The 11,386-nt window shown below is 28.6% G+C and overlaps 4 protein-coding genes across 6 annotated transcripts; 2 read left to right on the top strand and 2 right to left on the bottom strand.

Annotated features, from left to right (window-relative positions):
* The first annotated feature begins 130 nt into the window (after positions 1–130).
* Positions 131–2,897, top strand: LOC143146305 (uncharacterized). Its single transcript, XM_076310462.1, has 5 exons — positions 131–546; positions 620–1,394; positions 1,510–2,144; positions 2,238–2,343; positions 2,461–2,897. Exons 1-5 carry the CDS (start codon positions 321–323, stop codon positions 2,690–2,692), a joined length of 1,974 nt encoding a protein of 657 aa, XP_076166577.1. The 5' UTR covers positions 131–320; the 3' UTR covers positions 2,693–2,897.
* Positions 2,898–2,915: 18 nt separating this feature from the next.
* Positions 2,916–4,955, bottom strand: LOC143146302 (3'-5' ssDNA/RNA exonuclease TatD). 2 transcript variants are annotated; one of them, XM_076310459.1, is made up of 2 exons: positions 4,560–4,616; positions 2,916–4,296 (listed from the first exon to the last, which is right to left on the bottom strand). In XM_076310459.1, the coding sequence occupies exon 2, from the start codon at positions 4,271–4,273 to the stop codon at positions 3,338–3,340; it is 936 nt and encodes a 311-aa protein (XP_076166574.1). In that variant the 5' UTR covers positions 4,274–4,296; positions 4,560–4,616; the 3' UTR covers positions 2,916–3,337. The 2 variants fall into 2 exon arrangements, with proteins under 2 accessions (XP_076166574.1, XP_076166573.1); XM_076310458.1 differs by lacking the exon at positions 4,560–4,616 and adding an exon at positions 4,672–4,955 and having other exon boundaries at positions 2,917–4,296.
* A 128-nt stretch (positions 4,956–5,083) lies between these two features.
* Naa40 (N-alpha-acetyltransferase 40) lies at positions 5,084–6,972 on the top strand. The gene is made up of 4 exons (XM_076310460.1): positions 5,084–5,304; positions 5,452–5,834; positions 5,908–6,066; positions 6,822–6,972. The coding sequence occupies exons 1-4, from the start codon at positions 5,281–5,283 to the stop codon at positions 6,922–6,924; spliced, it is 669 nt and encodes a 222-aa protein (XP_076166575.1). The 5' UTR covers positions 5,084–5,280; the 3' UTR covers positions 6,925–6,972.
* Positions 6,669–11,291, bottom strand: Alpha-man-iia (alpha-mannosidase 2). Of its 2 annotated transcripts, none has more exons than XM_076310457.1 (8): positions 11,165–11,291; positions 10,711–10,889; positions 9,272–10,626; positions 8,870–9,208; positions 8,471–8,779; positions 7,865–8,396; positions 7,631–7,783; positions 6,669–7,557 (listed from the first exon to the last, which is right to left on the bottom strand). In XM_076310457.1, the coding sequence occupies exons 2-8, from the start codon at positions 10,837–10,839 to the stop codon at positions 6,970–6,972; spliced, it is 3,405 nt and encodes a 1,134-aa protein (XP_076166572.1). In that variant the 5' UTR covers positions 10,840–10,889; positions 11,165–11,291; the 3' UTR covers positions 6,669–6,969. The 2 variants fall into 2 exon arrangements, with proteins under 2 accessions (XP_076166572.1, XP_076166571.1); XM_076310456.1 differs by having other exon boundaries at positions 10,978–11,165.
* Between the last annotated feature and the right edge of the window lie 95 nt (positions 11,292–11,386).

The following is an 11,386-nucleotide window of genomic DNA, read 5'->3' as shown; positions in this document are numbered from 1 at the left end:
AGAATCTAATTTCTTAAAATAATAATTAACAATCGATTATCATGTTCTATATAATTTTTTTTGTTCTTTAAAATGATTAAAAATACTAATTTTAAGTTAACTAATGTAACAAAGGTTAAACACGATTTTCTTTCGCGCAAAGCCTCATCTAGTGTTATTTGATATGTGATTCATTTTTTACTTTATATAAAATGAGGCGGTATTGTTCAATTTTATCTCAAGTATATTTTTATTAAATTAAACCACGCAAAAAGTGTTTTATTAATATTTTACAAATAAAACGTTAATATTGACAATTGAATCAATGGTTAACCTTGTATATGCATAATATTATTAGTCCTGAATACTACGAAAGGCAATGCCATAATTTTACAAAGTTGTGGTACATATCGGAGAATTCTTTTATAAATTTCGTCAATATCAATATGATAAAAACAGTTATTAAAAATTGTATGTTTCATTCAACAAAACTACGTAATTGGACAACTATGTCAAATTGTGTAGTAACACAAACGACATTAATAAATTACACAAATTTACAAGGAGGTAACGAGTAATTTGTTAATAATATTTAAGAATTTTCTTTAACGCTTCCTGTTTAACTATACATAATTTGTAGATACTTCAATGTGTGCAGAAGTGGAAAAAGACAAAGATGATGTGAACAAATTTATTGCCTTAAAGTCACATAATGATCTTAAAGATATGATTTACAGTGATAAACAGAATATGAATGCAAAAGAAGCAATTGATTATTTAAGTTTATTATATAAATCGTTAGATAAACAATCACATTATGAAGATGTAACAAATTCTGAAAAATTTATGCACATATGTAAAATAATACATAAAAATGTAAGATCTTTAAACATTGATCATATTGTACAAACTTTGCAACTTTTACTATCTTTTAATGTCCCACCTAATACTCTATTAGTTCAAACTTTACTTCAATTAATTAAAGTTTCTATTAATCATTTATCAGTTAGACAAATAATACTTATATATAATTTGTTAAAAAAGCAAGAGGAATTACCTTTGATTAAATCTCTACTCATTGGTTTGCCAATAGTTTTTAACATTCAAGTACAAATTGAACTTGATACTAATGAAAATATAAAAACTTTAGTAAGTGCTCTTTCATTTGCTTCTAATATAAAAGATATACAAACTGTAACATATATTATTAATAGTTTGAGTAAAAAAAAAGAAACAATAACTTCAGATTATGTAGCATATATTTTTTATGCATTATCTATCATGCCCAATCTGTGTGCATCTTCTATGGATCTCTTGTATAAACTGAATAATCTGATAATAAATAATTACCAGTTATTGAAATTTAATGAAGCAAAATTTTTACTTTGTCTTATCTCTTCGAAGGTCATGAATAAGTAAGTATTAAATAACTTGAGTTGTATATAATTTTTGCTATCTTTAGTACAAACTTTATCACTTTATTAACCTGATACAACCATAAATATGTTCAATTTCCTTTCTTTTTTCTAGGCATACACATTTTTATAACAAAAATGTTATAAATGTATTGAGTAATGCTATTTTAATGACGAATGTAAATTTTGAAGATGGTCTCTATATCTTAAGTAAATTAAATAGTCTGTCTTACAGTAGTATACCTTTCTTAAACTATTTAACAAAACAATGCATCGAAAATTCGAATCTGTTACTAAACTGTTCACAGTTTGAAATATATGTTTTAATAAGAGGTTTGACTATTGCTAATTATAAGCCACAGTCCTGGGAAATATTAGAATCAATATTATTACAATATATAGTCAATACAAATTCTACAATTGATTATCTAGCAAATATTGCATTTCATTTAGTTTCATTGGATTGCTATAGTCCAGAATTATTTGAAAAAGTTTTTACTTTATATGATTGCAAACTCAATAATATAAATAAAAAGCATACCATATTCAATGTTTTGAGATTACATCAGTGTGTTAAAAGCCTTTATACCGAGTATAATCGAGTTTCATTGAAGAAAGACACAATAAACAAAATCATAGCAGAAAGCAAGAGTAATGAGACTCCTTCATTAAAGAAAAGTTTAGAAAAAGTAGTAGGAGGTGCTGAATACATAAAAAGTGGTTTGAAGACAAGACATGGCCATTTTATTGGTAAGAAATTAATTCAATGACTTATATAAATAATTAGAATAAAAATTGTTAATATAAAATTTTAAAATAGATTTCTGATTTTTGTTACTACAGACTATGCTATTGTGATACAACCAGATGGTTTTCCTATGGTGATTAATGACTGCAGTAATGATATTACATTTGCCGAAGACTTAGTATCGGCACCAAAATGTTGCAAGTAAGAAATTATATATTTTCATCAAAGTTTAATATTTGTTTCATTAACTATAGATATGATCTATATTATAAAAAGAATCCATCATAATACACATATGTTGTGTACATTTGTTTACAGGTTGTTTATATTTGCCTTTCCAACAACAGCATATTCTACTAACTTGCAATATATACAAAGTACATGGAATATACAGCTAAAATCAGTGGAGGCATTAACTGGATGCAGTACTATTGCCATAAATTTAAATTTATGGAAGAAGCTTTCAGACCATGAAAAAAGAACACATCTTCATCATGCCATCCAATCGAAATCTAACGTCAATTTAAATTGTACAAATAATTTATTTTAGATATTAATTTAAAATATCTGAAACAGATGATTATAAATGACAGAAATGTAACAAAATTAAAAACTGTGAAACGTAACAACATATAAAAAACAATATAATAAATTAAAGTAACTATTATTACTATATGTAAATTAATTTTAACTTAAAGTAATAGTATTGTTGTACTTGAAATTGGGATTTTGAATTTAAAATAAATTTGCAGTGAAATATATATCTGTGTAACAATTTATTTATATGAAAATATTTATAATATATCAACAATAAAATGATTTTGAACTTTATGTATTTTATACATATTCCTACAAAATTTTTATTATATCATAATAAATGAAATATTTTATGCAATACTAACTTTAATATGTGGATGAGTATTATGTTTACACATATGAGTAACATATATAGAAGGCAGTATCTACTATGTAAATAAGATAAAAATTTTATGACACATTCTCATCCTACAATTGCTCATTTGTTAGCAAATTACATCAATGTATGGTATTGTTATTATACGAGGTACACTTGTATAGACACACAAATAATGCGTTTAAAAGATAGAAACGGATCACATATTTATAAGAGAATAATTAAAATGTTAAATAGCACCAACTAGCACCATTTTCTGACAATGAAAAATGATTATTAATATCACTGATTTAAACCAAATAATTTTAAAGCATTGAAAGCAGTAGCTAAGGCGACTTCTTCAGGAGTGATTTGCATAAATGCTGCTACCATTTCCACAATTGCTGGCAAGGCACATGGTTCATTACGTTGAAAAGTACAATAACGATGAAGAAATGTCATGGATCGTTCTGTGAGAGCATCTTTAACATGTATAGGTAATTTACTGGCTCTAGTATTAGGATACATAAATGGAGCATCTGTTTCTACTAATATTCTCTCTAAAGGTGCAAGTCCCCTTTCTAACAGTTGTCTTATTCCACTATCAGATTTATCTTTACACAAATATCCTGTAATTCCTAAATAAAAGCCATGATCTAAATAAACTTGTGCTTCTTCTGCAGTTCCAATAAATGAATGAATTAAAACTGGTGGCAAGCAATTTTTATAATGGTCAAGAACTTCTAAAACATCTGTTTGAGCTCCTCTTTCATGTATTATAAGTGGTTTATTTAACTGGCACGCAAGTTCTACTTGTTTATGAAAAACCGCACGTTGTGTCTCAGGATCAGAAAAGTCACGACTATAATCTAAACCGCATTCACCTATTGCTACACATTCTGGATTATTAGCTATACTTTTGAGTTCTTGTAAAGTATCAGGATTTTCCCATGATTTTGCATCATGAGGATGCACACCAGCAGTAGAATAAAGAGTACCAGGGTATATCCTAGTTAATCGTAATGCTTCTTTACTAGATCGAATACTGGCACCTGTTACCATAATTTTTTGTACACCAGCATCTTTTGCTCTTTGAATTACACTATCTAAATCTCTACTATACTTTTTATTTGTAAGATTGGCACCAACATCAACTATGATATAATTTTCATAGCATTGTGTCATAGCTGAGGAAATAGCTTTTTCCTCTGCATTTGACGCAGTAGCATTTTCAGCCATTCCTCAATGTTTGATTACAATATCTGAAATAAGATAAAGACAATTGTTATTAGTATTACTTTTCATACTAAAAAATATATCAATGTAAATATATATAAGGACAAAATGTTGAAATAACAACAGAATTTACGCGATATATTCCGAAATCGTAAAAATACTTGTCAGAATTTATTACACTTTGTAATCACTAGTTAATTTATTCTTAACAAACATATGTTATACATTGATATAGATGATAATAAAAAATATTAAAAAAAACGTATAAAATGCGATTAAGTTACTTAACCTATTTTAATCGAAAGGAAAAAACTGAATGGATTGAAAAAAAAAACAATTATATTCATAATTATGAATCTAGAATAAATACAATAATAAAGATATTTTTTTGGGACACTAACAATAAAGTGCAAAATTGCATCTGTTGCCAACCCGTTGAAATTATTTTCAGTTAATTTACGATGTCACCATCTGAATTCATACAAATAATTTGTAAAAATACTTAAAATGTATATATGTGCGTGAAAGTATTTTATCAAACAAGTCGCAACTTTCTTCTTTTTGAATTTTTTAGCTTATGACCAACACAAACATATTAATGTCCAAACCTACAATAGAATACATACAATGCACTGTTGCACTGAGTGTCATACGATTGGTCATATATACATACTTTTAATAAATCGTTCAATGTGAAACACACAGGGTTTTTCATACTATTAAATCATGCAAGCTTTTCAAGTAACAAAATATTTTTGTAATCTTTCATAAAAAAAATTTTCAATAATATACATTTTTATTATATACATATATTTCGTGATAAAATACAATATTTAATTCTTCATAACCAAAATAAAGATATTTGTTTCTGCTATTAAATTACAATTTACACTTCATCTTGTATACAGATTTAAAACAAAATTATGTGAATCTTGAAAAAATCTCTAAAACTTTAAAATAATTAATTAAATATTTTTAATGTAAGAAAAATTAAAGTCTGCAGTGTATAAATGGGAACTATAATTATCATGAAGGTATTACTTTGGTCTATATGATATTAATACGTATTTGTAGCATAGCACATTAAAGTAGTTAAATTAAGTATTTTAATTTTAACAGTTTCATATATAAATATTTATATTATGATTGCTGTGTTAAATAATTTTTTTTTTATTGTATAGAAAAGAAAAACAAGACGTCAGATTTTAGCTGAAAAAGAAGCTATTGCAAAACAATTAGTCGATAAAGCAAACTCTATAGCAAATCCTTTAGAGCATTTAAATTCCTTTCATAAATATGAAATAAAAGACAATCAGACTATTGAACTCTTTTGCATGAGAGCCAAAGATGCACAACCTGAATGTTTATCTTGGATATTTGATATTATGGAACGTAATATGAAGTCTCTATATGAACAATGTGATTGGGGTTGGGATCCAATTGCCAAACAACAAGAATTAACAGAATCAGCAGCTTGGTATTTAGTAGCATCTTCAAATAACAAATTTCTTGGATTTTCTCACTTTCGATTTTCTATAGATCATAGAGAAGGAGTATTATATTGGTGTGTAGATTTCATATATGAACGATTTGTAAAAATTGTAAGAAATAAAGAAGTATTCTGTATTTTAATATAGCTATGAAATACAATTGGAATCAGTGGTACGGAGAAAAGGACTTGGTCACTTCATGATGTCAGCTCTTGAATCTATGGCATTGGAGAGTAAAATGTGTAAAGTAGTTTTGACTGTGTTTAAACACAATCCATCAGCTATGCAGTTCTTTTATTCTCTCGGGTAATGAAATTTACTTTATAGTTATAATAAAGAAATCAGTAAATGCGGTAAGAATATATTTTACCTTGTCTAACTTTATTACAAGACCTGTAATGTTTTGTAATGCAATTTACATACATTGCAGATGTAAAAAAATTACATTGTTTTAAAGTATTGATATGATTAGTATGAAAATGTATTTTTATCTCTTAGAAACTGTGATTTTACGTTTTTGTACATTAGTTTACTGTTACTGTGCCAATCATCTTAATTAAATGCTTTTAATAACAAGGATCATTCTGTATTTCGTGGTTATATGTATTAAATGTTACAATCAAACCATTCTTTTATGATCGAAATATTAAATAATATAGAAATATGTTAAAGTAATAAGAGGAAATATTTTGATAGAAATTGTTCTAATTAATGAAAACAAAGATTATTTTGAAAACAGTTTTTATATCTACTTAAAATTTTATAATTAAATGATTATTATTAAATGTATGTAGGAATGGCATAATGTTACTGAACTAAAATTACAATTTTATTACTTAATGCTACTTACATTTAATTTGATAAATATATTCAAAATGTTAGGTAGTAAAAATTGTAGACTAGGGTAGTTCACTGTACATGGTAAAATATACATTAAGCAATATAATTATGCTTCAGATTGATCTGTACAATTAAAACAAAATTACTTTTATGTTACTAATCTTGAAGATGTTTACACTACTTGTTTTATGCATAATTTTTTTCGATTAATACTGTTACAGTTATAAACTGGATAAAACCAGTCCATCGGTATCTGATCAGTTACACTATATTATTCTGAGTAAGGCTGTTGATACTGGATCAATGAGCAAGAAAAAGAGCTAACTTTGTATCAAACTATGTAAAAATAAAGTACTAAGTTTTTAAAACTTAGGATTGTGTTTTATGAAACAAAATTGGTAATATTTGGTGGGGACATAAATTAACAATAGGTGACTTCAAAGATGGACCTACATTATGGAATGTAAGAGGAGCTTTACTAATAATCCAATCATCTGTATGATTGAGGAACTTTGTTAAATCAACTTCTCCAGATTCAGAAATATTGAAGAAGCGTTTATAAGAATTATCGTTCCAACACATGTCTAAAGCTGCTTGATGTAAAACCATACCTATACCCTTACCAGCTCCTTCGGGAATAGGAAATACTCGAAAGCTAACAACACTTAAATCTGCAGGCAGGTCATAACGAAGTGGTGAAAAATACGCGTTCAGATCAAAAGGTAAAAAGTTTTGTGGATGCATTGCGATTATCGGATGTAGCAGTTCTTCCAGTGCTAAATGACCATATAGCGATAATAATCCTGCCGGATGATTTGTTGCTGGTGATGGAGATGGACAAAGAGATTTTTTCTTTTCAAGAACCAGCATGAATAAATGATTTGTTAACAAGTTGTCAGTTATACCTTGACCCAATCCTCTGTTATCATCTTGAAGTAATCTTCTATCTTGCATAATCTATATACAAGTATTTTAGATACTATAACATTTCTGTTTTTATATTACATTAAAGAGAATATTAAATACATACTTCAATTTGTCCGGATGCCATAGAACTTACACCTAATGGTTGTGCTGTTACTACTGTTAATCTAACTTTTTTATCCTCTATATATGCACTTGCTGCCATTGGATAATAGTTTCCTTGTGTAGGAAGCTTTGGAAACCTTTGGCGCTTAATCATCTAAGCAATGATTATGATTTTAAATATACTTCTTAGTTCGTACAGATCTACATATTGAAATATTGGTCATTTAATACTTACATTCAGTCCATTTAAGTCTGTAAAGAACTGGTCTCCTGAAGCTATGTCTGTACTCAATCTCATAGCAAGTTCATAATTTTGTGTTTCTGATATATCAACTTCATTAAGTATGTGTAATCCAAGTCCATCACTACCAGAAGAATTGTATAGAGTACATGTATGACGCACATGTGCCAATTCTACAAATACTTTAGACACAATGGGTCCAGTTATTAAGTGTATAATACACTTATTGTCCATAAATACTAAATCCGGTTCTGGTTTGTCAGGTAAAAATAAATAGGCTCCACTTCTGTCTTTACCGGAGCCTCTAGTACCGTATTTGACAAATTCTAAATGAACAGGAAACGTTGTGTTACCGACTCTTAAAGCTTTTAAAAGACCTGATTTTCCGAAAGATGCAGCTAACTCTGGCCGTTGTATAACCGAAAATTCTTGCGCATTTGATACTACTTGAATTTGATTAAAACCTGGTATTTTAGAAAGATTTATATTCGTGTTGAAAACAGTCACATTTGCAAGGTGTACTTCCCTGTACATAATAAAAATTGAAAAATTATATCATCAGAATAAGTATAAAGGTATTTAAGTAAAAAAGTATCATACTGTGGAAATGATGATTTAGGCAAATTATGAATTATATATGTTGTAATACCAAATCCAGGTACTGTTACTAAGAATGATAACTCATATCTAGCAGCAGTTAATGCAGCAGGACCTATCCAAATTGGAGAAATCTGACATTGTACTGGTTGACCCATACGATCAGTAACTTTGACAAATGGCGTTGAAACAATTAATGTTTGTACTTTCACCCTTTGCCTTGGAAGAGAATTATATAGAATAACTTTTTTCAAAGGATTTTCATCCCCTAATGTAAGTACATGTTTGTCTCCTGCACTGGTATGACGTAATCTTTAACACAAAAAGTAAATTTTATATACATTAAAAATAATAAATACAAAAATTGTAGATTTTCGAAAAAATAAAAAATTTTATTCAAACCTAGATTCATCAAGTGAAATGTATACAGCATCCATATCAATCTTAGATTCTTGGGAAGTTTTCAATAAATGTACTACAGATTGCTGAAGTGCATGAGCAGAATTATTTAAGGCCATTATCATCTTCTTTGCATAATCTATAACTACTTCATCCCTAGCAGTTCCAGTAACACCATCATGATGTTGGAACAATGAATGCCACATCCTTGCTTTGCTTAAACGCTGTGCAATAGTTCCTTCCACTAATTTGTTGTTACCTTTACTCCAAACTACAGTACTTAGTATCTCTGATGCTCTTAATAAGCTTAATAATACACGGTCTAGTCGTTTGTGAAAAGGCCTAAAATGTACTTAATAAATATTCGTTGAAAATTAATTATACTTAGTACGTATTTAAATATACCTTGATGTATAGTATCCACTCCAATAATGGTCATCTCTGTCAGAATATGTGAAAAAGTCTCCTGACAAAGTAGGGAATTCATTTAAATTGTACTTCTCCCTGACTGCATCAAAATAATCACTTAACGTACCAAATGCAATTTGAACATTCATTTGTTGATTACGATTCATATGATCAAAAAGATATTGATAATTAGTATACTGAGCATCCCACTCGGTAAAATGAGTGTATCTAAAATCGTCTCCCAGTGGTACAATAACTACATCGGTCTTAAAAAGTTGAGCTTTTTTGCGATATTGATCTAGTAATAGATTAGCTCTTTCTGCAACGTTTGCTCTAGTTATAGCTCGTGGGGCTATCTTCCATGGACAAGTTAATCCAAAATTTTTAAATCGAAAGAAATCAAATTGACAGCATATTTTTGGATCTGGACCACAAGTGTGTGGCACATCATAACTAAAAAATGGCATAACATGTGTAAATATTTCTGTTGATCCATCGTTATCCCATAACTGTCTCCATCGAAATTCTAATTGTTTTTGTTTAGCTAATCTTTTTTTAACTGAATAATGGACTCTATGTATCAGCACATTTTCTAATCCTGCATTTTTTAAAAGGTATGGCATAGTTGGAGAAAGACCAAATGGATCAATAGCCCAGCCTGAATTTGGTGTATAATCTAAATTATACTTTAGCCATTGATGGCCTTCTGTAAGTTGTGTAAGTTGAGCTGTCCAATGAGACACAGATTCATCAGGCATGACCCAACCTCCTGACACAATTTCCAACTGGCCATCATGAATTAAACGTCGAACCAAATTACGTGTCGTCTTAGATTGATCTTCCCACCAAAGTTGAAAAAATGATATTTCTGCCCAAATAAATTTACGCCTCTTATCTTCTACCAATTTTGTTACCATATTATTTAATATATTTCGAGTTTGAGATGTATAATATTTCTCAAAAGTGTTAAGCCAACCAGGATCATTATGAGAATGTGGTACTACAAAGACTTTTAACTTCCTATTTGGATGCCACTGTTTATCATCATATGTAATGTCCCATCCTTGTTTCCAAACTCCACCATCCACATTGTCAAATTCTAATTGTTTATACATCTCTAACATTTGTATATCTACTTCTGGTACTTTCTGAATATTAAAATTACACGTGAGCACTTTTCCTAAATGGGAGGAACTTGAAGATATAGAATGATTATAATGATTCATGGAATTAACTACTGGAACAAAATTTTTTGCTTCTGCTACTTCCCGCAAAGCATTCATGACTTCATGATGCTTATTAAAATCTTTTTCTAGCTTTGCTAGTCTGTTTTCAAAATGCAACCACTGATTCTAAAAGCATACAATAAAAGGCTTTACTGAAACTGTATATATTGTATTTTACACATATACATATTATATTTATTATAGACTTACATCATTAACAGAAAGTTTGGATGCTTGTCCAGGTGGAAAAAGTGCTAAATCCATCATTAAATATATCATAATGCAGCAGGCTAGAATTAAGCCTGCTCCAAGAATTGCAAATGTTTTTCTAGTCCTCATTCTTGTACTTTAATTGATTGAAGTACAGTGCTCGTTTGTACTAAACAAAACTGTTAATAACAATAAAAATAAGTGAAAAAATTAAATCTGTCGCCATATGTTTAAAGTAAAATATAAATAAAACAATTGAATCTTAACCTAAGTTGTTCATCACGTTTACAGATTACATATCAATTTTTGTTTAAAAGACTTCATTGTTTATAATAAAATAACAGGAATTAAGGAAATATAATACTTGTTTGGTTCATATAAATTGAATTTCATAAGAAACAGCGAATGAACGTTACATTGACAGGCAATGATACACTCCTGTTTATGCTTGTACCTTAGCACTTGCAACTGTCGCCATATGTTTAAGTCAGCGCTATTCATCTAGTTACATGATATTTCTGAGATTCTCCCACTCCTATTTAAACGTGATACTTAGGAATAGTTTTCATGTGACATAAATGCACTACTTTTAATTTTGTGAAGTTGAACATCATGAAAACTTTAAATGTCGCATAGCTATGACGTTTCGATGATAGATGTCGCGTTCAAAATTGCA

The sequence above is a fragment of the Ptiloglossa arizonensis genome, chromosome 4, assembly GCF_051014685.1.
Source record: "Ptiloglossa arizonensis isolate GNS036 chromosome 4, iyPtiAriz1_principal, whole genome shotgun sequence".
In the NCBI taxonomy this organism is placed as follows: Eukaryota; Metazoa; Arthropoda; class Insecta; order Hymenoptera; family Colletidae; genus Ptiloglossa; species Ptiloglossa arizonensis.
The sequence above is the reverse complement of the archived record's forward strand: the minus strand, read 5'-3'. Positions and strand labels throughout refer to the sequence as shown.